This window comes from Engraulis encrasicolus, chromosome 4, assembly GCF_034702125.1.
Source record: "Engraulis encrasicolus isolate BLACKSEA-1 chromosome 4, IST_EnEncr_1.0, whole genome shotgun sequence".
NCBI lineage: Eukaryota > Metazoa > Chordata > Actinopteri > Clupeiformes > Engraulidae > Engraulis > Engraulis encrasicolus.
Window position 1 is genome coordinate 1,490,001 of NC_085860.1, and position 27,798 is coordinate 1,517,798.

At 44.9% G+C, this 27,798-nt stretch overlaps 2 protein-coding genes across 2 annotated transcripts in view; one reads left to right on the forward strand and one right to left on the reverse strand.

Annotated features, from left to right (window-relative positions):
• The window catches only part of deaf1 (DEAF1 transcription factor), a 22,196-nt gene extending 15,566 nt beyond the window's left edge, over positions 1–6,630 (forward strand). Inside the window, exons 10-14 of the mRNA XM_063196458.1 lie at positions 1,502–1,674; positions 2,670–2,819; positions 3,885–3,956; positions 4,086–4,175; positions 5,794–6,630. Of these exons, the coding sequence (XP_063052528.1) occupies positions 1,502–1,674; positions 2,670–2,819; positions 3,885–3,956; positions 4,086–4,175; positions 5,794–5,895 (587 nt within the window). The 3' untranslated portion in view covers positions 5,896–6,630. The remainder of the gene's footprint in view (positions 1–1,501; positions 1,675–2,669; positions 2,820–3,884; positions 3,957–4,085; positions 4,176–5,793) is intronic.
• Positions 6,631–12,619: 5,989 nt separating this feature from the next.
• On the reverse strand, positions 12,620–23,534 carry drd4a (dopamine receptor D4a). Its single transcript, XM_063195938.1, has 6 exons — positions 23,292–23,534; positions 22,069–22,181; positions 19,154–19,283; positions 17,695–18,013; positions 16,798–16,938; positions 12,620–12,825 (listed from the first exon to the last, which is right to left on the reverse strand). The coding sequence occupies exons 1-6, from the start codon at positions 23,532–23,534 to the stop codon at positions 12,620–12,622; spliced, it is 1,152 nt and encodes a 383-aa protein (XP_063052008.1).
• Between the last annotated feature and the right edge of the window lie 4,264 nt (positions 23,535–27,798).

Below are 27,798 nucleotides of genomic sequence, written 5' to 3' on the forward strand. Positions count from 1 at the left end.
TAATTCAGATTACCAATGTTACCAATGTTACCAATAAACTTTTTTTGTAAAATTCACTTGTTTACCACCACACATGCTTGACACCATCTAAAGCAAATTTGTTTATCTTGGTCTCAAGAGAGATGAACAGACCAAGGATATGGATCGCTGGAACCATGTCGTGTGCTCTGAAGAGACCAAGATAAAAAAAATTGCTTTAGATGGTGTCAAGCATGTGTGGTGGTAAACAAGTTAATTAAAAAAAAAAGTTTATCCTCTCAATATTCAAGCATGGTAGTGGGACTGACATGGTTTGGGGATGCATGAATGCTATCTAAATTACACCTAAAAGAAACATGCATGTCAACATGCACTGTGACTACTGAAGCAGATCATGATACTCTCCATGGGATTGCATTCAAATCTCACACCAATCTATTTAAGCCCGGTGCAGACTCAAAAAGTAAAAGTTCAATGTAAAAAAAGATTGAAACACACACACCGATGACCTCTCTTTTATTCCCTTTTCATTTCGAGGTGATTCGAGCCAACACGGCCCCTTCTCTACCAGAATGTAATCTGGGGTGTACTCACTTTTGTGGGCAATGTTCAAACATTAATGGCTGTATTTTGATTTTTTTTTTTGAGTGAACAAGACATTTAAGTGGATATACATGTTGTTAAAAGGTCACTAATCATTGTGTCAAAAGGACTTTTCTTTAATGGTCTCCTATGAAAAGATGTACTCACAAATCTGCAAAACATGTGAGGAGTGTACTCACTTACGTGACATACTGTATGTGCGCTCCCTCATCAGACAGTCAGTCAGTGAATTGGGGCAAGAAATGGGCCAGGATGGATGCCCACTACTGGCAAGGGCAGTGTATGTATCGAGGTTAGCGTGTGTTTTGTGTTTATTTTTAGGTTTGTATGTACACAGGGTGCAGTATGTGCGTGTGTAGTTTTTAACATACTGATCATGACAAGGGGAGTATTACTGAGTAGTAAACCAGGTTAAATTACCCTTGAGGTAGTGGTACATCATCTAATAGAAGAGCCTGGAGTCCTCTTTAGCTAAATGACACCTGTGGACTATCTATTAGCTTCCTGTAGGTTAACCTAGCCAGGTTTATCACTTAACCTTGTTTTTGGAATAGTACCCATGCTTTAAATCCAGCATACCCAATGCAACACATTTGTAGATGTGTGCATTGCGTATCCCTGTGGTTCCCAAACCTTTTCTGCCGGGACTCCCTTTTGTCCCTTAGTTTCAGATTAACAAGAAAAGTAAATGTCTTCATTTGCTATTAAGCACGTCATGGAATTATGCTAGCTATTAACCTGTGTTAATAGCACACAGTACCTCTGTGACCTTCCTAGGGGTCCCAACCCCTAGTTTGGAAACCACTGGTTTATCCCATTTATAGTCACTGAATGTCACTGTCACTGTGAATGTTTGTGTCTGTGGTAATATCTTCCTGTAATTTCATTGTGTTTGTCTGTCTGTGTGTATGTACACCAGTGTTGACCGCGCTGCCAGCCCTGGCCCTAGCCCCACCTCCATCGGTGGTGCAGCCCAAAGCATCCCCTCCTGTCCTGGGTAACCTTAGCAACGGTCTGGAGGCGGAGCAACGCACCTGGCAGCACCTGGAGGAGGCGGCCAACACACTGCTGAGCTCCGCCCAGCACTTGAAGGTAAGTGATGATGATGATGATGATGATGATAAATGCTGTATAATACTAAATGTGTATTTTTTTATTTTTACACACACACACACACACACACACACACATTTAATTTAAATATATAATTCCATGCATGTTAAAAAAGCCACACTCCCGGATCAAGTTCTTGCAGTTTCAGTACTGGGTTAGCAAGGCAGACAGACAGACGTTTCGGCCTAAGCCTTCTTCAGCGTCTTTTTGAACTTTGCTGTTTGCTCGCACCCAAAGACCTTGTAAGAAACTTTTCGGAGTTGAGCGCACTTTCTCTACTAAAAATATATAATTCCAGTCATTTGCCCTCACACGATGTCACCTTGCTACAACGCCAAAGCCATGTTTTCAAAGGTTGCCTTTTATGCTATGTTAAACCTTTAGGAAAATTGCCTTCGTCAAGAGTTACACTGCGATAGCACTGCGGAGCACTTTAGCTTACGCTACAATACCGACCTCCGCACACAATTACACCACACCATATCATGGATAGTCAATGGGCGGCTCCTACAAAATAGAACTCGTCCCTAATCGCCAGCCCATGTCCACGGACATCGGCGCCGATGTGCGGTCTTGTATTGTAAATAATGGAATTGAACTTTGGCGGAGCAGTGCTCCACACTTTGTTGGAGCCGATGTGCGGAGGCCCTTAGCTTTTAAATGCAATTTATTTCATATTTTTATGTTCTTCAGAGGCTGAGATATTTAGGTTTTTATAGGTTGACAGTGTTTTAGGAATAAAAGACATAAAACCCATAAAGCAAAGTATTTCTGACCAGATGAACTCAACAAATTGCAGTTTGACCTTTTTATGATTTTTCACATTTATGTTTTTCATTTCCAACACTTGAAAAAATAATCGTGATTAAAAAAAAGAATTAATCTAATCTCGATTGACGTGTAAATGTTGACAGCCCTAATATTAAATAAAAAATCAATTTCTACAGTATTGTAAATATTTTCCTCCCCTGAAGGCTCTGATCGAGCAGGCTAAGCAGACCAGTCTGGCCCATGCTAGTGCCGCAGCCTCTGACACGGTTACGGTCACCGCAGCAACCACTTCCCCTGCCACCTGCCCTGACGCCTACCTCAGCCCCGACAAGAGCCTTACGCTCAGGAAGGACGTGAGTGGACGCACGTGCGCACACAGCACACGCACATGCGCACACACACACACACACACGCACATATACACATACACACACACACACACACACACAAACTCAGCCCCGACAAGAGCCTGACACTCAGGAAGGACGTGAGTGGACATACACGCATACTGGAATATGCATACACTAATACACACACACACACACACACACACACACACACACACACACACGCGCGCGCGCGCGCGCGCGCGCGCGCGCGCGCGCGCGCATGCTCACTCAGTCCCGACAAGAGCATCCCTCTCTGAAAGGACGAGTGGACATACAAATATACTGATGAACGTGCGCGCAAAGCCCTGACAAGAGCATCTCTCAGGAAGGCCATGACGAGTGTACAATCGTATAAACAAAGATATAACCACACACACACACATACACTGACACCCCTACTTCATCTTGTTATAGCCCAATGACAACATGCTTTGTGCTTCATGCCTCATTTGCTGACAGAAAATTTCCCACATGAAGACAATGGAGTTTACTAACTAGCTCAGCCCAGACAAGAGCCTCACTCCAGTGCACAAACACAATACACACACACACACACACACACACACACACACACACACACACACACACACACACACACACACACACACACAGACACACACACACACACACACACACACACAGGCATCCATACACAGGCATCCATACACAAATACATGTATACAGTACACACACACACTCGACATGAGCCTCACTCTCAGGAAGGATATGAGTGCACAAACATTATACACACACAAGCATGCGTCCACACACACATACACTTGTGTGTGTGCTCTGTCTCTCTCTCTCTCTATCTCTCTCTCTCTATCTCTCTCTCTCTCCCTCTCGCTCTCTCTCAGCACTAACAAGAGTCTCACTCTTAAAAGGATGTAAATGCACATGCATATAGGCACCACACTCTCTCAAACACTCATACACACCTATACAGGCATACATGTACACATGCACATGCTGCATGCACATACACGCTTGTACAGACACTGATAACTTGTGTTGGAATGTTTGTTCCAGCCGTTCCAGACACAGATTCCCTTCCAGAACCCTGAGGACCCTGAAGGCAAGACTACTGAGATTCTCATTAAGGCAAGTACATTATATAGTATGTTTATTTAACGCATGTGTACGTGCACACACACACACACACACTCACACACACACACACACACAGGACATAACGGTAGAGTTCTGAAGTGTTTGTGTTGTGTGTTACAGCAAATGTGTGTGAACTGCGGAAGGGAAGCCGTGAGTGAGTGCACTGGCTGCCATAAAGTCAACTACTGCTCCACGTTCTGCCAGAGAAAGGTACTGCAACCAGAACCGCACCCCTCCATCACTGTTTTCAAGCCGACCAGAACGTTGCCAGTGCCTGGTCCCTCACTAGTTACGATCAGAATTAAAGTGCTAACCACCCTTGTTCATACTGGGCTCTGAACTTTTCCATATGTGACCATTTATTACCCGGATGTACCTGCTGAATTTTTCGGTTCACATTGTGAGCCAACTTTCTGGTTCATGTACGCTCAGACTTGCAGCGTGAACGGAGCAACTGGTTCAAGATACGCTGCAGGAATGGGCACCGGAACGGTTCTCAGTCGGCCTTAACGAACGCACCTCATGAGACCCTTCAGGGAAAAATACAACCAATAAGAGGAAAGACCCTTTGTGGACCACTTGTTGCCTACCTCATAAAACCCCAGCCTGGGGGTGTTGTGGTGCACTGTGTAGAGCACTCGCACCATATAAATGGAAACCCGGGTTCGAGTCCAGCCTGGGACATTTCCCTGCCCTGTCCCGTCTCTCTCTCCCTTTTACTTTCCTGTCATATCTTCACTGTCTTATTATAGTAAAGCCACAAATAGCCCAGATGAACACTGCATGCAAATCTCCAGTCATTAAATATAAATTCAGTCTCTAAGATGAAACCACACACCTGGAAGTTTTAGAACTAGGTCTTGAATCTAGTTCCATGAAGCATAGCAGCATTGTGTATGAGCAGACAACAAGCAAACAGGAACTCGATTCAAAACAACAGCAACGCAAACACAGACCTAGAATAAGTTCTACATAGGTCTGTGAAGGCGTGTGCCGACAGACTGTAGCGTTGAGCCGCGTGCAATTTAGTAGCCTATACAGCATTAGACCACAGAACGCATTTGAACATGGAGTTCATGTCACAAACAGGGTGTCACTATCACAGGAAGATGTTAAAATATTAGATTTGAGTATGACAATACATGCTATTAAGCATACATGGCCACGTACTCCATGCAGTGTTTAAACTAGGCTACTCAGCCACGATGACCACAACCGGATGGTACCACAACCGCAAAATATAAACCATGCAACAGCGCACAACAAAGGCATTTCCGGTGCAACAATATGGCGTCACTGCCCAGCATTGCGAAAATAGCGACTTAGGAGTTAAATCATTTTTTACAAACTTTAGAAAACGAAGATATTAATACGTTTTTTCATATCACTTTATTATAACTGATACTAACATGTATCTTTTAAGAATCAAAGTATTCATAGCCAGGTTTTTTTTTTTTTAAACAAAAAAGACCCAATCCCATGGTGTTTGATTCCATTCCAATTTCTCTTTTTATTTTATTCAAATGTCACGTAAACAGGACCTAAGAATAAAAACTGATTAAAAAATGTCCTTAGCGAACCTGATGACGCTACTCTTGAAACGCATTGTTCGCTCTCAAGAAAAATTAAATCTGTAAGGTCAGGCAGTCCGCCATGACCCATCTTTAACATTTAATTAAACAAAAATAGCCTTTAATGGAATTTCTCACAAACAGTATGTGCTCATGGGGCTGTCCATGCTTATATTCTCTCTCTCTCTCTCTCTCTCTCTCTCTCTCTCTCTCTCTCTCTCTCTCTCTCTCTCTCTCTCTCTCTCTCTCTCTCTCAGGACTGGAGAGACCACCAGCACACTTGTTGCCAAGGCAACAGCAGTGTTCCACAGGAGGGCGTGCAGCTCCAGGGCGTGGAGGTGGAGAAGGTTAAGATATAGCCCACGCCTGACCCCTGACCCTGTGAGCTTCATGACCTCCAGACCACTGTGCTGAGGGGCAGTGGAGATGGGGAAGGGCCTCATCTAGACGCTGTGCAGGCAGGGGCTTGTGCGTAATGGGTGACGCCAACACAGTTTTGGGAGTTGAGAAGCAGTGCCGATGCCTGACCCCCAAGGCTGGGGTTTGTACTGTAGGGAATGGCTGACTGTGAATGTGGATGTGCAATCGGGATGGATTAGCCCTAGAGGGGAATATATGGACTGGACTTGAATTCATGAGTTGACCAGAGGTGACTACAGACTTCGAGAGAACATATATGAAATGCAGACTCCTACAGAAGAAATGGACTATAAAGAACCGGTAGAGCATAGACTTCTGGAGAACAGATGGAATAGAGTCTCATAGAAAGCCGGTGACATTTAAGACTCCTAGAGAAATGCAAACTGATAGCAAACCGCTGTGGAAGGATGTTGTCATGTGTGACCAGGACTCTAAATTAACACCCGCAAACCACCCAAATGCTGGTGAAAATTCGATTTGGCTGGTAGAAAATAAAGCTTACTAGCCACTTTGACCCATTAGTGAGTGTGTGCTTCGCTAGTAAGATTAACATCTAGTGCTAGCCATTTTGGCTGGTGATGGAAAAAGGTTAATTTAGAGCCCTGTGTATGACCGCTTGTGATTAAGACGAATAAAATGATTGAAGAAGGTGTGCTGCTGGCACAGCTGAAGTAGCCCTTGTTCCATCCCAAAAGTCTCTGTGTTATGGGCCAGCTTGTGATGGAGCCCAGTGGTGCTGGGTGACAAGCATGTGCTGATTCTCTTACTGATGAATAAAAACTTTTTTAAGAGTCGGGCGTTCTTTGCACTGATGTGTGTTGTGTGTCTGATGTGTGATTTCTATGCGTGATGTCTGGCAGTCAGAAGCAGAGAAATATCGTCATGCCTACCAATCAGTAATAAGCATACACGAAATCTTTTGACACACAATGCATTCAAACAGTTCGTTCTATCAGGTGACCTTAGCAAAACCTAGCAGGTGTTGACCATACCTTTGGAGGTCATGACTCTCCAGAGACAAACAACTGCTTTTGATGGTGACGTCCACATGTTTAACTCACAAGCTGATGAAACTGCTTGCAACTGAACATGATGGATAATGTAACCTAACCTGCATGATGCATTGGTCCTCTTCTAGGGGCTGGACCATAGCGGTAAAACATTAGACTAGAGGCGACGTTACCCCCTTTTTCACAGCAATCCTAGCAGCCACTATTTGTAGTTAGATCTGAGCAAATTAAAATGAATGGAGAAGGGGGCTCACCTCTCAAAAATGGCTGAATAATGTGGAAAATTTCCTTCGACACACTATGCAAGGACAATAGCTGAAATGTGCTGCTAAATATCTACCTTACTAATATGAGCTGATTTTAAAATGTACTTTATCGACTAATATATTTAAACCTTTAAGTAGATATTTATCCTGATATTTCAGATGTGGTCCTTGATTAATGTGTCGCTTAATATTCAATCCGTTTGGCCATTTTTGAGAGCTGGGTGTGTTCTCCGTTGATTTACCTCTAGACGATGGAGGCTGCACTTGCCGTTTTCCAGTGTTATCATGAATTGCTGTGTCCCCTCTAGTCCAGTGTTTCCCAACCTTTTTTGTGTCATGTACCCCCTAAGCCTTTTCGTTGTGCCATGAGTACCCCCTAACTCATATTTTACATCACTATTTCTATTGCAGTGTGACTATGCTCCATGCATTTGTTAAAATTATATTGTTCCAAGTACCCCCTGCAATGTGCTCGCGTACCCCTAGTGGTACACGTACCACTGGTTGGGAAACACTGCTCTAGTCTACTGTTCTACTTCTGCTACTGCGCTCCATTCTCACCTACTATTTAGACCAGGCAAAAGCCTCTGGAAAGGGAAAGAAGAAACTGGTGTACATTTCACTCTTCTCCTTCACCACAGCATCCAGAACCGAAAATATAGACTTTTCTCCCCCTGCTTCCGGAGTGAGAGTGCTAGGTGTAAGAGGAGCTGTGTGTGAGTGTGCGGGCGTGTGTGTGTGCATGTACGTGTGTTGTGACCAAATCAGTGAGGGGAGCAGATTTTAGCATGGCTTGATAGCCTACGTGTAGTCATGCTGCTCATATAATCTGAGCGTTTTTCAGTGTCACAATAGTGTTTTCAAAAGGTGGCTCTCGCCAGATGAATGCGATAGATGTCTGGTAGATCACTGATCTGGACACTACACCATAGGGACAAAGACACCAATCTGTACATTGCAGTCTTGGACACAGACCCTGATCTCGTCTGCCTCTACACTACACACACCTGCACTGACACTGACATCCACACTACACTCGAGGATATCCACAGACACATACCTCTACACTGCAGTCACAGAAAGACACTGGTCTGTACGATACACTAAGTGACCTCCACAGACACCGGTCACTATGGACCCAGACGGATGAAATATGGATAGATTTGACCTCCACACACCACACCACACTCACTGACAGACATACGATGTAAACCCACCATGTACCGTACATACACTAATTACTGACACAGACAGAAAGACCTTTCCTCTTCACCCACTGATGGGGTTTATGGTGAGGAACAGGGCTGGACTGGTCGTCTGACTTGTAGGGCATTTCCCTGTGGGCCAATAGTCCTCAGGGGCCAATGCTTTTGTTTTTATTTTCCCCTTTCCCTTATAGACCAGGGGCAGCCCATTTATGCATTGTTAACATACAGTATAAACAGTGAACTGTCATGTTATGCTGTTGCGGGGGGTACACAACAACTGTGTGAGGGGCTAGTCTGTGCCAAAACTGCCTTTGCCGGTGTTTGGTCCCAGCCCAGCCCTGGTGGGGAAGGTGGAGGTTGGTGATGATGGGGTTGATGAGGGTTCAGCGGGACAGGTAAAGGGCTTCTCGGGGGCGGAGGGGTTTTTGATGGTGATGCTGGCTGATGGCTCTCCTCTCTGCTCTGCTCTGCTTAAAGCTGCATGAAGGAGGGAGGCTCACCTTGCCGTCTGACTCTCCACACTCAAGCAACTCTACCAAAGCACCAGCTGGGAGACCTCCCACACATACACACACACACACAAAATGCACTCTCTCTTCCTCACACACACACACACACACACAAAATGCACTCTCTCTTCCTCCCACACAAACATACAAAATGCTCTCTCTCTCACACAGACACTGGTTGGGAGACACTGGTTGGGAAATTCTCTCTCTCTCTCTCTCTCTCTCTCTCTCTCTCTCTCTCTCTCTCTCTCTCTCTCTCTCGCTCTCAGACACTCACCCACTTTCTCTCTTTGCTCTGAAATCCCTTTTTGGGAGACTGTCTATAAAAAATTAATGTGCACGGTATATCTGACCAAACTAAGCACAAAGAGCTGTATGTGAAGTGACACAGAGACCGACCACAGTTGTTGCACACTGGAAGCCGCCGGAAAATGGGATAGGTGTGCAGTACAGGAAAGTGCGTGTGCGTGTGCGTGTGTACGTGTACCTCTGTAGTTAAAGAGAGCGTGACTGTAGAACAAGATGCCTTTTAGTTTGTCCGGGTTGTACTTTAGAGCTGATACAGCAAGTGGAACCGGCCGCCATAGGACAGCCTGTTCTGCAGTTGCTATGGGCAGAATTGACACGGAAGGTTCCGAGAATAAATCTCAGCCATTACCCTATAGCTATATTCATAGAAAAGAGCTGCAAAACGAAACTGATTTGAGACAATTCGAGAATTACAGTAGATGTGTGAGAATGAGTGAGGATTCATAGGGATAAAGAACTGCTATTTGAATTCAAAAGTTATGAACTGATGAGTGAACTGGCCAGAATATTGACATTTCACACCTGTGAGGTTACATGGAGGTTTATTGCAGTACAACACGTACAGAAAAAGCTACATTCAACGGCCGCAGAAACATGGGGTCCAACGCAATACCTTAACTCCTGTCCTCTCCTCTTGCTTGAGGCAAGGCAAGATATCATTGATGACAGAAGTTTTATTCAATATCTTGCAAAAGCTCAATTCAAAGGCCATTTTCGAATTTGCAAGTGAATAGGGCGAAGTCACACAAAAGTTGTTCTTAGGCTGATAGCGGGGAAACTTAGTTGTTTTCTCCATGGAGATGGAGCATCAGCGAAGCACAAGGACACAAGCAGAAGGAGAGGACGGGAGGTTAAATACTGAGTTGGTCCCATGAAGACACTACAGGGGGAAACTATCTTGCATACAGGCACTGTCACTACCGGCACAGTTTAGATCTGCCTGTGAGGCTGATTATAAAACTACTTTATCATGTTACATACACGACTAAGAAATTATTGGTCAGTTTTCATATAGAGACTATATTTTTGGAAGAGTGTTGAAGGTACATTTTCCCCCGTGTTAACGTTGACCCTGTGATGATGTATGATTCTAAGAGCAGAGGTATCCAGAAAGCAAAGTCTGAGGAAGGGCCAGAATTGCCCAAAATGTCACTTTAAATAATAAGAAAGCACTTGATTCAAAGCATGTCGCCGGTGTGATTTTCATTTGCATTTTCCCCCAGTTCTACTTAATAGGACCAGGATGTGCGTGATTACTGTATGCAGAAAGTAACACCTGTCACAGCACAGTCAGTGTTGCCAGATTGGGAGGTTTCCCTCCCAATTGGGCTGCTTAGGATGATCATCTGTGTGTAAAATTTGTTAAAAAAAAAAAAAAAAAAGATTCATGGCCATAGAAATCAATAGTATTTTGTTCAGATTGGACGGCATTGAGTGCTTCCAGGCTAATTTTGGGCATTTTTGGGCTGGAAATCATCAGTCTCATCTGGAAAGCCTGCACACAGTGCTATTTTTTCCAGCCATGTCAGGGAACCAGCTGCTCCTAACTGCCACAACTTGCAAATTGTCTGTGAGGCACGTGAGCTAATTAGTGATCCTCAGTGTGTTCACAACACAGGCAAAGGGAGTACATGACTGGACTTCTCCTTGCTCATACCAGACTGTCCGGAACCCCCTTTACAGTGGTTGCACAGGAATAATGGCCAGTATTCCTACAGAATGGTGGTGCGCACAAAGGCTCTCGGCATTTCCATTGGACGATTGGTTCTGCAGGTTGGATCTCTTGGATTGTTCTGTACTTTGTGACCCTGTGATTAGGCACTGGAGTTCAACCACAGTTTGTAGCATTTCTCACGTTTGACTCCTGTCAGATTCTGCTGTGCGTCCCTGTGTTTCAATCCTGGAGTTTTGTTATATTTTAATTACATACCATGTAGTTCGGTTCAGTTCAATAGTAATCAATTGTAATCAATTCATTGTAATCAATACTTCTTGACCAGTCCTGGATTTTTGTTTAGTTAGGTTTTTTTTAATCACAATCATCATTTACGATTCCTGTAGTTGGGAAGTCAACATTTTGTTCAGTGCAGTCAAAATTTGTTTTTAATCACATTCATCTAGAGTATAATCACATTCTCCAGTCGTATACATCATTTGTTCCTGCACCACAAGTATCAATAGCACCATCTTCATCCTCATCCAGTAGCATCATCCTCATCCTCAGCATCAGGATAACTCAGCATCTTCAGCTTCATCAGAACAGTGTGTTGAGGACGGTGTGGATGGCACCTCCCCAGGCTCTTTGACCATGATCCTCCTCCTCCTCCTCCTCCTACTCCTCACCATCATCCACGTCATCGTCAGTAGCAGCAAGGTAAGAATCTCCTGAAGAAACGTCGGAATGCTGTGTTGAAGATATAGATTATACATGACGATCCAGAGTTCAGGTTCCTGCAGTTGGCATGCCAAGAGTTTGTTCCTGTGCTCCAAGTGGTGTTCAATTTAGTATTTTGAACACATTCATCTGTAAGCACAGTCTCTAGTCCCATACTTTCCACTTCCCATAGTCTTTTTTTGCCTTGAATAGGTAAGAAAATGAAACCGGAGTGCCACAATTTTCAGTCTTTCCCCATATTTCCTATTCATTCCATACCTCAAGCATCTTCCACCACCATCATCATCATCATCATCGTCAGCAGACCCGTGGCAGGGACCGCCTGAAGAATCGGCGGAACTCTGTATTGGAGATGGTGTAGTATGATAACAAGATTGATGGCACTGTTAACATAGCCAAACTAATCATCATCACCATCAGCAGCACCTCATAAAGACCCTGCAGAACTCAGAGTTGAAGACGGTGTAGAGGGCAATCAGATTTGATGAAGTGACCCCACTAATCATCCAGGCTCTTTGACCATGATCCGTCTCCTCGTCGTCGTCCTCCTCCTCCTCCTCCTCCTCATCATCATCATCAGCAGCAACACGGCAGGAACCACCTGACATGGTGTAAAGAACATGGTTGATGGGCTGTTGATATAGTCCAGCTCATCATCATCATCCTCCTCCCCCTCTTCATCATCATTGTCAGCAGTAGCAGGAACCTCCTGAAGAAGCGCCTGAACTCTGTGTTGAAGATGGTGTACTATATATGGCAATCAGATCTGATGAAGTGATCCCACTTATTATCCAGGCTCTTTGACCGTGATCTTCCTCCTCATCCTCCTCCTCATCATCATCAGCAGCAACATAGCAGGAACCACCTGACATGGTGTAGAGAACAGTTGATGGGCTCTTGACATAGTCCAGCACATCCTCCTCCTCCTCTTCCTCATCCTCTTCATCATCATCTTCGTCATCATCGTCAGCAGCAGAAGCGTGGCAGGAACCTCCTGAAGAAGCGTCTGAACTCTGTGTTGAAGATGGTGTAGATGACGGGGTTGATGGCGCTGTTGACGTAGCCGAGCCACGTCACCGTGCTCATGAGCGCAGAGGGGACGTCACACGTCTCGCACGCCGCCTGCAGCGTGTGGACGATGAAGAAGGGAGTCCAGCACAGCAGGAAGGCACCTGGGATAGGGGAGACAAAACACACACACACATATGCACGCACGCACACACACACACACACAGAGAGAGAAAGATGTTAGAAAGAAGGGTTTTTTTTACATTTAAGGAGTTGCACAACAGAAGAATACAGAGACTGATCACATCATGTTGACCTCACAGTATTCCGAGCAGCCAGACACACACACACACACACGCACACGCACACGCACACGCACGCACACACACACACACACACACACACACACACACACACACACACACACACACACACACACACACACACACACACACACACACACACACACACACACACACACACACTATGGATGATCAAAAATACGTACTGTATCTCAATGTTCTGACACACCAGATACACACACAAATATTAACTCAAAACTTTGATCTTATTAATCACAAACACGCATCACACTGAACGCTTAACCTGCCTTAGACAAAGCATAATACCTTTCAGACCCATAGGTTTGTGTCGTGTCACCTCTCACAACTGTGCAGACATACAGTACACTAGTTCACCTGCCACACACGCACACACACACACACACACACACACACACTCACCCATACACACACACTGTACATCTCTGCTGCAGACCCAGTGCACTCATAGCCATGCACTCATAGCTTTACCCAAACGACGAGACACCAACCCTCCCCATTCACACTCACTCCTAGCATACATCTGGCCCTCAACTCCAGCAGGATAAATTTAGTGCACTCCTGCCTTGCCCTGTCTCTCGGGGGTCTGTGTGATGTGTTGTGTGTTGTGTGTTGTTGTTGTTAGTGTGTGTGTGTGTGTGTGTGTGTGTGTGTGTGTGTGTGTGTGTGTGTGTGTGTGTGTGTGTGTGTGTGTGTGTGTGTGACGTCAGAGACTCATAACCCATCTTGCAGAGTATTGCATTATGAATGTGGGTCTGTGTGTGTGTGTGGGCACATGGGCAAGTGAGGGGGTTAGATTGGGATAATTCAGAGATGCCCTGAGTTCCACAGAGGCATATTGAGCAAGACTATAATATGATTGGTGTCTGAGTGTGTAGCATAAAAACTATTGTGTGTGTGTGTGTGTGTGTGTGTGTGTGTGTCTGTGTGTGTGTGTGTGTGTGTGTGTGTGTGTGTGTGTGTGTGTGTGTGTGTGTGTGTGTGTGTGTGAGTGTGTGTGTGTGTGTGTGTGTGTGTGTGTGTGTGTGTGTATGGGGGAGGGGGGTGTTGGGAAGGTCAGACGCTCCTGTCATGGGTGTGTTTGTCAGTGTGTGCAAGTACTAGAATTGCTAGTGGATGTGTGTCTATGTTGATGATACCAAGGTGTGTGTGTGTGTGTGTGTGTGTGTGTGTGTGTGTGTGTGTGTGTGTGTGTGTGTGTGTGTGTGTGTGTGTGTGTGTGTGTGTGTGTGCGTGTGTGTGTGTGTTGTCCTAGGTCTCCTACCATGGGCGTATTGGCATGTGAGTATGTGTGTGAAAGCTGTTGAAAGCTCCTGGACTGTGTGTGTGTGCGTGTGTGCATGCATGTCTGTGTATGGTGTCAGAACCTCCTGCCATGTGTGAATGTGTGTATGTTGTCAGAAGTGTGTGTGTGTGTGTGCGTGTGTGTGCGTGCGCGCGCATGTGCGTGTGTGTGTGTGTGTGTGTGTGTGTGTGTGTGTGTGTGTGTGTGTGCGTGCGTGCGTGCATGCGTGATCAGGTACTCCTGTCAAGGGTGTGAGTGGATGTGTGTCTACCTGCAGTGTGACAGTGGGAATGGGGGAGTAATATTCTCCATAAATATATGTGTCACTGCAAGGACAACTGTCCTGAGTCCACCTTCTCTACAGGCCTGCCCCCAGGGTTGCTGCTCTGGCCCCATGTGTGTGGGCGTGCGTGCGCGTGCATGCGTGTGCGTGCGTGCGTGCGTTCGCCAAGCTCTTCTCCTGCTGTCCTCCATATGCCCTCTGTCTAACAGGTGTGTTAGCGATGCAGAATAATATCTAAACCGTGTCTGGCTTTCCAGAGCATCTAGATAAGGTCCATCAGGCAGGGACTCTTAACTGTGTCTTTCATTGTCGCTGGCAAGGACGGGCAGAACGGCACATGACGGACCTTCCATCCACACAAAATGAGCCCATAAATAAACTTAAGACTTAAATAAATGTAATGACGTCTGTAATGTCTGGCTAAATATCTGCCTAAATCATATGAATTCATCAAATAAACACATATGAGTTCATGTGATTTAGTTAGATATTTAACCATACAGATATTGTTCTTGTTTAATGAGTTAATAATATTTTCACAGAATTAACCCTTTTTAACAGATGTGATCCCATTTTCCATTGATTTACATTGACCGCAGTGCAAATGTCCTATGTAACATGGCAGCCAAGATTGATGTGATGAGTGGGCAGGTGTCTGCTGTAATGTTTTTTCCATCTCTACATCTCTATCACCTGTCTTGTGTGACAAAAAGCCCTCACTCAGAGATGATTCATGAGTTAGATCATTCTGGCTGATAAAGAGTCTCCACCGGAATACACAGTAAGTATGTAAGTTTCTAAGCTGCACTCCTATGGCAGCCATGCCCCTTTAACCCATTGTGTCCTAGAAACACATATACAGTGCTTGCCAAAAGTATTGGCACCCCATCAATTCTGTCAGATAATACTCAATGTCTTCTAGAAAATGATTGCAATCACAAATGCTTTGTTATTAATATCTCCATTTGTTTGTCTTACAATGAAAAAACACAAAAGAGAATGAAAAAAAGTCAAATGAATGCAAAACTCCAAAAATGGGCTGGACAGAAGTATTGACACCCTCAGCCTAATACTTGGTAGCACAACCTTTTGACAAAATAACTGCGAACAACCAGTTCTGATAACCATCAATGAGTTTCCTACAACACTCTGCTGGAATTTTTGACCATCCTTGAGGTGATTTGATTCAGTAATATGACTCGAGTGGGAGTGAGGTTGTTCTGGGACACCCTCACGGCGGTGTGATTCGCCACAGGCACGAGGCCACAGGCTGAGTGCCGTTAGATGTGAAGAGTCATTCATAGAGTGTTGGAGGATACCCTCACTCCTAGTGACGTGTAGAACGCCTCTTGTCCAATCACAATTTGTGAAATAATTCGACCGGATCTAACTATTGTATAATAAACTCATTGATGGTCATCAGAAGTGGTTGTTCGCAGTTATTTTGTCTAAAGGTTGTGCTACCAAGTATTAGGCTGAGGGTGTCAATACTTCTGTCCGGCCCATTTTTGGAATTTTGTGTAAAATGATCATTCATTTGACTTTTTTTCATTCTCTTTTGTGTTGTTTCATTGCGAGATAAACAAATGAAGATTTTAATGACAAAGTATTTGTGATTGCAATGATTCTGGAAGAAATTAAGTATTATCTGACAGAATTGAAGGGGTGCCAGTACTTTTGGTCAGCACTGATATACGGCACTCAGGTTCTTGAGATTTGAGCTGTTTTATTAAAAATGTGGGTAAGTTAGAGCTGAATGAACACATTCTAAGGCAACACATGGGTCCTAGCTTTTAAATTTTAAATTTCATGTTTGTATGTGTTTTGGAGGCTGAGATATTTAGGAGTTAATAAGCAGAGGGCACCCTTTCCCAAAAAGAGCTTAGAACAAAATGGGTTAATAGAATGAGACAGTGTTTTTCAACCACTGTACCGGGGAACACTGGTGTGCCGTGAGAGATGATTGTACATTGTTAATGTATGCAAAAGAGTTTTGTTTTTGGTTAAGATTTACAATTGGTGGTGTGCCTTGGCATTTTGTCCTAGAAAAAAACGTGTGCTTTGGCTAAAAAAAAACTGGACTAGGAGAATTGGAGGATGAATAGAGTTCTGTGGAGAGTCACGCCGATTTACGTAATGAGACTGGACTGTATCCCACTTTGTTGCATTCGTAACACATGGTGTGATTTATCTTGGTTGTCATATGGAAAATCTTTGCCTCACTCACCTACAACCACAGGAAGTACCCTCATGGCTTTCCTCTCCCGGCGGTTGATTTTGGCTCGGTGGCCTCGGCTGCTGCCTTGCTTGCCGCTCGGGGTGGGCAAACCCAGCGCTGGTGACGGAGCAGGCGTGAGGCCCGGCAGGTGTCCTCCAGGTACAGGCCGAGATGTGTAGTTGGACAGGTGTCCTTCCTCTGCTCCTGACTGGGACATGCAGTTGACCTGCAGATGTGGATCTGATCTGGAGGACTGGGAAGTGTAGTTAGGGAGCTGTGGCTCTGCTACCCGCTGGGCTGTGTGGTTCGAGATGTGTGGATCCGATATTGATTGCCTGTGAGGTCTTGCCATTGTTTGCAAGTGAGGAACTGGTATTAATGGCAGGGGTGTGGCTGATTCTGGCTGCATATGAGAGCCTGGTTCAGACTGCAGGTGTGGGGCTGCTTCTGCCAGCACTGGTGGGTGATCCATGGATGGAAGTGGTTTGGAGGTATAGTCTGGAGGCACCCCAACACGTGGGGGTCCACTATCCACACCCTGGAGAGAGTTGCTGTGTGTAAGGTTATCCTCTATGCTGGCTATGAGTGAGATGCTGTGCGCGATCTTGTGTTCTGTGTTAAGAGGTTGTGAGTTACTGTGCACTAGATGGTCTTGTAGAGCATTTGAGTTGATATGTGTGCGCCTTTGCTCTATGCTGGACGCGAGCTTCAAGTTTGTTGTTGCGCGGTCTGCATTGGAGGAGTTCATTTGTTTCAGCGCGTCATCTGAGTTGTGTGTATGCCTGTTCATGTGTGCAGGTGTGCCATCTGCATTAGATGTGTGCAAGTTCATGTATGTGAGCATGTGCTCTGTCTCAGGAAGGAAAGAGTTCATGTTTGCTGTGAGTCTATGCTCAGTGTTCAAATGTTGTGTATTTAGTGTATGTAGTTTGGCCTCCTTTGAGGGGCAGCAGGGGGAGCGCAGTAGGGAGACCACCATGGAGGGAGTAAAAGAGGAGCTGGCCTCCTGGAGCTTCTGGGAGGTCTGGTGGTGGTGGTGATGGTGCTGTGTCAGGCTGGTCCTCAGCCGGGCTTTCCGCGCCTCCTCCCACCTCCTCAGGCCCCGGAACATTCCGCAGTACAGGAACAACATGGCGGGGCAGGGCAGGAAGAAGGAGCAGACCGAGGAGTAGATGACGTAGTTGTTGTCCTCCAGCTTGCACTCGTCCTGGTTGCGATCCGGCACCTTTTCAAGGACAGCAAGGCAAGGCAAGGCAAGGCAAGTCAGGTTTATTTGTGTAGCATTTTCGTATACAGGCGACGCTCAACATGGTTCAGAAAAATATGGCAGAAGAGCATATGAAAACCAAATAAGTGATTAATCTGATTTTAGCCTGATGACTTGTATATGTTGTTGTTTGACCTTTGTTGCCTGGAGCGACACATAGGCTGCATTGAGGCTCTTGAGATTTTCCCTTTTTTTAATAAAAATGTGGGTATGTTACAGCTGAATGAACACATTCTAATGCTAGATGAGGGCCTTAGGGTTTAAAATGCAACTTATGTCATGCTTTTATGTGCATCAGAGGCTCAGATATTTAGGTTTTTATAGGCTGAGGGCAACTCTCCCAGAAGGGCTTAGGCATTCGGCAGGCATTTTTTGCAGATGCTTTAGACATCAATGGGTTAAGGCATAATAAGGAAAAGGGGAGAAAATGAAAAACGTAAAGAATAGAAGAAGAAATCAATCTAGTGCTGATGTGATTGCAGGCGAGCTGATGCATCTGTTTGCTGAATAGGCTCAATTACATCATAGTAAAATACGTAGCTATGACATTACTGAGTGTTCAGTAACACAGTAAGGCTTGGCCATTGCAATTTTGACAACAAGCTTACAATAATGTCTCAGCAAGAAAATGGTTGATCATTTGCCATGGTCATTGGTTGATACTTTTATACACAGAGACAATTCAATGTACTTCACAAAACATTACAAAAAAGCATGAGCACAGCAAATGAAATAATAGTTAAGTAAAGAAAAAGAAGAAAGCATTGATGCCTAAAGCACCTGCAAAAAAAGGCTGCTGAATGCCTAAGCCCTTTTTAAGAAAAGTTGCCCTCAACCTATAAAAACCAAAATATCTTAGCCTCTCTGAAGCACATGAAAAACATGCAATAAGTTGCCTCAGACTCTAAGACGCTCATCTTGCATTAGAATATCAGCTCTAACATACCAAGATTTATAATAAAATTGTCTCAAATCTCATGACCCTAAATGTTGCGTCATGCAGCTCCAGGCGCCAGGGCCGATGTTGCGCAACGCAACATCCAGCATCAATGGGTTAAATAAAGAAGAAATCATTACATCATGAAGTCATTAAATCACCTGGTTGATGCCAAACATGACGGGCGATGCCACGGCCAGCGCCAGCACCCAGGTCCCCACCAGGAGGACCGCCTGTCTCTGGTCCACGTGCTTCCGGCTGTAGGCCAGGGGGATGGACACAGCAATGAACCTGAGGATGGAGACAGGTGTTAGAGTCCTTGACCTTGAAACTGGGGATGTAACATTAGGTACAGTAGGGCAGCATATACACGAAGATGGGTGGTTGTGTTTGGTCATGGTTTTGAAAGTGTAGATGAGTTTTTGGGGCGGCGAAGAAATTCAGGATGGAGACTGGTGTTACGGTATATACTATGGTCTTGAAAGTGTGTATGTAGGGTAATATGGATGGGTGGTTATGTCTGGTCAGCGTTTCCCAATCTATTTGTCTTGCCCCTAAGCCTTGTCATACCATACATTTAAACATGCAGTTAAACTGCACATTGTAGACTGGTCTAAGGCAATTTCAATTTCAAACTGCTGTGCTAACCCTGTTACATAGATTTTTGACAATAAAGTACACTTGAACTTGAACTTGAACCATACCCTCTCACTCATGCTTTGCATCACAAGGTAAAAGGGTTCAGATTGTTTTGGCCCTTTGGGACCACGCCATTAAGCCAACCTTGGATCTATCTTGCGTCACTCACCATTTCCACTCTAATGCACTGCCTCATGACAAATGCACTCAATTCAATTCACAGACCAATGCGATCCATCCGGCCCAACGTAACTCCTCGGAATTTGCATTAATATTATGGAAAGGAGAATCGGCTAAATGAGCAAAATGTCTTAGTCTCGTAATTTATCAAGAAAATTGCATTAATGCTACTAAGCAAATGGATTGGTTATGCCACTATATTTAGAGAGGTCTTTTTCAGGCATGGCATGTTTTCTTCTGTGCTGCAGTTTCAGGGAGTCTGAATGATATTAGGAAAGATGGGCTTTTGCCTCCCTCTATGCCGCAGGTCTGTTTTTTAATCTTACATTAATACTAAGAAGAGTCATATAAAGCAGTCTTTATGTAATCAGACAAGTGGACGTCCCCTTCTCTTGACTGGTGCGTCCTGATTCTGTCAAGACTGAATCTGAAAAATATGGGGGGGGCGTGCAGTCAGGTGGGGGGCAGTCAGGTGTAGACTGAAAAACAAGGACTACGTTGCTATAACATCTATAGAACTGTAGACAGTGATTGAAAGTGCTGTTGCCTTGGGAGACTGAAGAGAAATAAATGTGTTGACATACAGGGTGTCACTATTAAATATATACAGGTACACGTCAAATCAATGTCAAGTACCTGTATGTGTTTATTGAAATTCACGCCATTTTCAAAGTGTGATCGTATCATTCAGGCATTATTATATTGTTTTGTCACCACTGGCTTTTAAACTGAGATCCATTCTGGTCCATGCAGAATCACACACTATTCTCTTGGTATTTCTATGCATTCACTTTCAATGCCTGCTGTTCAGTGACTGCCATGGCCATGACAGAAGACTTCAGACATCAGTTTGAGAACAAGTGGTAAAAAAAACAATAACACTATATATCTGTAGATATTACACATTGAAAATGAGTTTTAATAAACACCTACTTTGACGTGTGTGTCCAATTGTCTAGATACCCTAGGGTGAAAGAGACAGTGTGCTGGTAGGTTGCACTGTCCAGCATGTATTGATACTGAATACATACAGTATCACACAATACACAACACAGCATGATGGTATGCATTTCAGGGGTGGGCATTTCAGTGCAGGGTTTGGGGGTTGTGTGGGGTGGGGGGACTATGGCTGACTTACTAAATCATAGAGGTTATATATTGTATTGGGGCATTATTACCACACACTTTAAATTGCCAAGAGTTTCTAGATGATAATCTCAACATGGACCACAGTACATTGTGACAAAAAAACACAGTACATTGTGACAAAAAATTAACTATCAAAAAGATATTTTTTTTGTCCTGTGGGGCAAAGGGGTAGGCGCTTTAGCACCACCCCGTCTGTGCAATCTGTGCATGCCTATGCTGTCGGTCTATAGTGGTGTTCTGTTGGCGTATAGCCATGGTATGTAGGAGACATGAAAGTGAGGTGCAGTGGGATTGAGGATAGGCTACTGCAAAAAATATAGCACTTCTATTCAGAATACAGTAGGCCTATTTTGGAGACAAAAGCACCAGTACATACGTTTTCCCATCTGGAGTATTATGATACCCAAAGCCTCCAATGTCTGCTTTTGGATTTGAACCAAAATTGACTCATAGTCACGAGATACAGGTAGTGTCCAATATACATGTGTTTTCAAACTAATTGCTCATACTTCTGAATATTGACTTAATAAGAACTGATTCTCTATACCTGCATGCTTCAGAGCTGGGTAGTTGCCCACCATTTGACACTGGTACATCTTTGTCGTGTGTCATGTGACTGAAACCCTGCTATACCAGTCCGTACTGATGGCACAGAGGTTGGAAATGGAGGCTGTGGGTGCACTGTGGCGCAGGACACTAAGCCCCCACACACAATGGGCTTTGAGTCCGGCTTGGGTCGTTTCCCAACCGCTACCCCATGTCTATCTCTTGCTCACACTGTCCTGTCATAATAAAAAAAAAACTAAAAAATAAATAAATAAAAAGAGCATGGAGGCTGTGCTGCTCTGCCACTGAGGTGTAGTGGAGTGGAGTGTTGCCGTGGTGTGTAGGGGGAGTGAAGATGACGAGGTGGCATGGGAGGGTTGTGACGTGAGTCTGTGTTACCTAGTATCCAAGCTGATGGCACAGAGGTTGAGAATGGAGACAGTGTTGCTATGGGTCTGATGTGTAGTGGTGTGGTGTCCGGTATTGCCATGTTATGGATGGATGGGGAAGGGAAGGTGAGGCGTGTAGGGGGAGTTGAGGTAGCGTATGGGCTCTGGGTTACCTGTCCACGCTGATGGCACACAGGTTGAATATGGAGGCTGTACACAGCATCACATCCATGGCCATCAGGGCATCACATACCGTTGTGCCCAAGGACCACACGCCACCCTGAAACTGTCAAACACACACACACACAGATGACATCATGTGTGTTTTTCAGGGATTGTACGATTGTACATAGGCCTATTTATTTCTTTTCACACATGAAGTCACACGTCTTCAGGCATATGCAACACTGCATGTTTATCCTGACTGAGACAAGTTAGTTTGTTTAAAACCAAACGTAAAAAATGTCCAGACATTGTTTCTAGTGTTTAATATAATAGCATTATAATATAATAGATAATAGTATTCATTTCCCCTCACAGCTCTCACAATCACAGACAGCTCCTCCCAGCTGAAGGTGATCGGGAGGTGTTTCCTTTGTAACAGCAGGGTATTTTTAAAACCTCTCAATCTCATTAAACACACTTGGTTGTCAGAGAACAACACAACACTCTAATACGAATGTGGAACTCTTAAGACAAAAGGCCCTGTTATAAATATACTGTACCAGAAATGGCAATGGCCGAGGCTTGATGTGATGGGTCAGGTTCTGGTAGTAGTGCAGTAGGCCTCTACTCCTATGGCACTGAAGTCTTGTTGATGACTAGTGCAACATTCCACTGGTGGAGCTGTGCTGCACACAACCTATGAACTCCGTAATGTGAGAGCATACTACCCATATGCCATGATGACTGACAGCCAGGCTTCAATGTTATGCTATGCCATAATACAACACGCTCAGAGGATAACAGACTGTACTTCAGTTACATCATGGCATCAGGCAACACATTCCTCTACATCCTGGGCAACAATACACTTGGCTAGGAGACAAGATGGCCTATTGTGTGGTTAATGAAGGGGTTAAATACCGCTTAACTCTCTGGGCAAGTAATCACTAATTGGTCTGCTGATGCCACTGCTCTATGTTGGACAAATAATAGAAAGTGCCCATTCTGCAGGCAGAAAATCTGAACGGTCCCATGGTTGTATGAACACACACACACACACACACACACACACACACACACACACACACACACACACACACACACACACACACACACACACACACACACACACACACACACACACACACACCTTCTGATCTTCTGGCGCCACACACACATACACAACACACGGGTCGGGCACCCAAATGGCATGCGCTCCATAGCTACTCACCTGTGCGTACACGAAAAGGGGCAACACCAGTACTGCCAGTAACAAATCCGCCACAGCTAAACTAAAAATGAAGTAGTTTGTGGTCGTTTTTAGCGCCTTCTCCGTGTACACGCTGATGCACACAAGCAGGTTTCCGCAAATGATGAAGATGATGAGGAGTATTCCAAAAACCAGGGCGGGAAAGTTGTGGTGAGTATCCGCGAGCGGGGCAGTGCTGTTTGAGCCGGTGAGGTTCGACGGCATGTTTTACCCCTTGAGTCTGCCCACCGGACCTCCGCTCACAGAGTTCCCCTGCCACGGGCTCCCACTCTTCCCGGGAAAGAGCAGGAAACTATTGTGGAAGTGCTGAAAGCCACATAGCGCCAGTGTTTGTTTATGCCATCAGTATTTAGCAGATCATCGAACCCCTTTGGTGAGCGGTTCAGGTTCAGCACCGCCGGGCGAACAGCAGGGCGGCAGAGGAGCATGTCTTCAGAGCGCTCCTCTATCCCAGGTTCCGAAGAGAATGGTTCTGTAGAATGGAGCACAGTCACGGCACTCACTCACCATCTTGGTTCTGTAGGTTTTAGGAATTATGGAGCCCATACAAACGCAGCACCGCATGTTCAAGAGTTTTGCTTGTATCTCTACTTTGCATCGGCGTCCCTGCGCAGGAGATTTGCCAAAGCTATTCCTGGGTTATGAGGAGGCTTATCAGAGCCGTTGAGTCTCCTCCAGGTAGACTATCCAAAGCAAATCCGCTTAGTCTACTTCTCCGACAGTAGGCTATCCAACACATGAGCAGACTGTGCGCGGGTGTCCCGCCACGGAGCGTGTCTTACTCTGGTCAGCTACTGTAATTGCCGGCTGGACAGGTTATGTAGCCTACCAAGAGCTGTAGCGCCACCGGGTGCAGGTGGGTGGAACGGAACCCCAACTCTAGTCACAATCCAACCGTGCCCTCTCCATACTTGTGCGCACCGCGTTCGCCAAAGCATACCCAGCCCGAGTTTATAACATTTTCTTTCGTGTTATGCAGTAGTAGGCCTATGCATGGTGCACCTGTCCTTCTTGGGAAATCACCTGACATGACAGGCCAAGAGGAAAAGTATATGAATGGTTAAAGAGGTATATAGGTCTTAAATGCAATTTTATTTACACTTATCGTCACTGATGAATATCGAAATTGATCTACTATTATTTTACTAATTAATGCGGAATTGGTATTAATTATTAGGTTGAATTCTGTCTTTGGTGTGTGTGTGTGTGTGTGTGTGTGTGCGAGAGAGAGAGAGAAGAGTGAAAGTGACTGAGGTGTGAGCTCACATAGGTTTATTATATGCTCTCCCCCCCCTTACACGCACGCACGCACGCACACACACACACACACACACACACACACACACACACACACACACACACACACACACACACACACACACACACAGACAGGCACACACATACACAGTTCATTATTGTAGGGTAATAGGATATATACATGGTGACAGGGAGGTCCAATTAACTCATTGACCACAATAGACTGGTCTGTCTGCTGACGTCATACACACACACACACACACACACACACACACACACACACACACACACACACACACACACACACACACACACACACACACACACACACACACACACACACACACACACACACACACACACACACACACACGCTGGCCTATATGCTGGCTAGCATGCTGTGCGGGGTAAAGCAGGCCCCTCGCCGCCTCCTCTTGTCCAGTTAGTGACAGTTATACAGTAGTACTGTACTGTACTGTAGGCCCCATTGGGAATGAGATGATGACCTGCCCCCAACCAGCCAGGCATGAGAGGGAACACACAAAGGAGTGTGTGTGTGTGTTTTGCCGTGTGTGTGTGTGTGTGTGTGTGTGTGTGTGTGTGTGTGTGTGTGTGTGTGTGTGTGTGTGTGTGTGTGTGTGTGTGTGTGTGTGTGTGTGTGTGTGTGTGTTTGGCATGTGTGTGTGTTTTGGCATGTGTGTGTGTTTAGGCATGTGTGTGTGTGTGTGTGTGTGTGTGTGTGTGTGTGTGTGTGTGTGTGTGTGTGTGTGTGTGTGTGTGTGTGTGTGTGTGTGTGCGCGTGTGTCTGTTTCGGCATGCGTGTGTATGTTTGCGTTTATAAGACAATCAGAGAGAGAGAGAGACAGAAGAAAGAGGAAGAGGGAAGGCATTATTTGCTGATAGTGAAGTGAGTGAACTATGATATCAGCAGTAGGGTCTTGTTGCTTTGAATGTTTTTCCTCAAAAATATCGTTTTGTACTCCAATTCATCTTAGTAAAAGGTATTTGAAGCAACAATTAAACAAAAGCTGAAGGGTACTGATGAAGCCAAAGAGCTTTGCTGTTGAGGGAAATGGTGACACTTTATAATACAGACTCCTTGTTAAGCATTAGTTATGCATTTGTTAAGTATTATTCAAACCTTAGATAACCCTTTGTAAAACATATGTTAACCATTATCTCTTTATTATTTCCCTTTACTTAATCATTAACATACGCTGGTAATGGTTTTTGATACTGATACATATGTTTGAGAGAGTCGGGGAAGGATTGGAAGATGATACAGAAACCATTCATCATTTGCCAATCCTTCCCCGACTCTCTCATACGCATTTATCAGTATCAAAAACCTTTAATAGTGTATGTTAAAGATTAAGCAATGGGAAATAATAAAGAGATAATGGTTAACAAAATGTTTAACAAAGGGTTATCTAAGATTTGAATAATGCTTAACAAATGCATAACTAATGCTTAATAAGAAGTCGGTATTATAAAGTGGAACTTGAATTGAGTGGAAGTTTACGAATGGCAGCAGGGGCGCAACTACAGTATATGCAACGTATGCGTTGCAGGGGGGGCGCCAGAGAAGAGGGGGGCGCCAAACAGAGGGCGTTGGAGGGCGCCAAATAATTATTAAGTGTTTTTTTTGGGAGGGGGCACCAAAATAGTTCTTGCATACCCCCCCAGAAATTTGTAGTTATGCCCCTGAATGGCAGGGCCAGGTTATGGTGGAACCACTGGTTGGCGTTCAAACTGCTAAAGTGCACCATAGGCCAGCATGCTGCAACTGTACCCTAACCTTGCCAAGGCCTCCCCAACGTTGAGCAACGCCAAAACATACCAATAGAGCATTATATCTACTGGTATGTTTTGGCGTTGCACATCGTTGGAGAGGGCTTAGGAAGGTTAGGGTACATTGGAGGACAGATTCTGTGTCCATTTTGACTATTTCCAATGATGCACTGCTAGACCAACCCACCAGGCAAACACTATTCCTGCCGGTAGGGTTGGTCTAATTTAATTGGCTATAGGGAGCTTTGGGACGTTGGGAGCAGGTGACTGTATATAGAACACTTACTTGTTGGGGTGTCAAGTGTTGAAACAGGAGCACCGCAATATAGGGAACATTGAGGCGTCACTGGTTCTTGAAATGGGAACATCTACTCACAGGGTCACTTACATACTCGTGCACAATCAGTCAATGACAGGGGGGGCCCTTTCAAGTGGGGCCCTAGGCAATTGCCTTGCTTGCTTGCCTGGTAGTGATTTGGCCTGCTCTCTCTCTCTCTCTCTCTCTCTCTCTCTCTCTCTCTCTCTCTCTCTCTCTCTCTCTCTCTCTCTCTCTCTCTCTCTCTCTCCCTCTACTAGTGAGCATTGCATATCACCACCATTTGCTCATTTTGCTGTGCTCTGCCTCCTCCTGCTGGTCAGATCTGTCCTCGCATGGGATGGCAGCAGGGAGCATTTCTTCCTAGAGGTGGAATTACAATTAAGGGGTCCAACAAAATATAATATAGGCTACTGTCCTCTCTATTTGCTTGATGCTTTTTAAAAAAGAGAGATACTTTTGTTTTTTATGCCTTTATTGTGACAGGACAGTTATAAAGAGACAGGAAATGTGGGGAGAGAAAGATAGGGAAGGTTCGGCAAATGACCTTGATCTGGAATCGATCGTTGCCAGAGCAGCAGTCCAGTGCCCAGCTGAATGACCCATGGCTGGGCTATGATGATAGAGTTTTCATTCATTTTCTCATTTGCAATCAGGATATTGAATGGGGAAAACCACCTCAACCGTTGCTCTGCCTAGGGCCCAGGCTGACAGCAGGGAAACTTGTTTTCCTCAAGCAAAAGAAGAGGACGGGAGGAAATATGTTGACTTGAGCCGTAGAACTACTTTCCTGTCTTTATAGGAATAACAATAATAATGATCACTTAGACACAAAAAAACCCAAAGAAAGGCTTAGTTAAATTAAATGGAACATCTACTGTACCTCAACAGTGTAATTATATGCTGCAGTGCTAACTGCGACAGATTATGTTTGAGTAGTGATATAAAAGGTGAAGAGAACTGAATGAATGCTTATCCAGAGGTAGTGGTTTGGAATTGGAGAGCAGCGTGACTGGAAGGCTCTGCTGTCAAGTTATGAGGACAAGAGAGAGAGAGGTATTGTAATCAAGGTCATACTACGCAGTCTTACACTCTGGGCTCAAA

Bases quoted from the DNA above. Each gene is read 5' to 3' on its own strand.
- drd4a (XM_063195938.1), bottom strand. From the start codon at position 23,534: ATGCCGTCGAACCTCACCGGCTCAAACAGCACTGCCCCGCTCGCGGAT. The intron at 19,284-22,068 runs GTAACCCAGAGC...CTCCATCCTCAG, and splicing joins TGTGCCATCAGCGTGGACAG to GTTCATTGCTGTGTCCATCC. The intron at 12,826-16,797 runs GTGAGTGAGGCA...CCCCTATCCCAG, and splicing joins GGTACTTCCTGTGGTTGTAG to GTGCCTTCCTGCTGTGCTGG.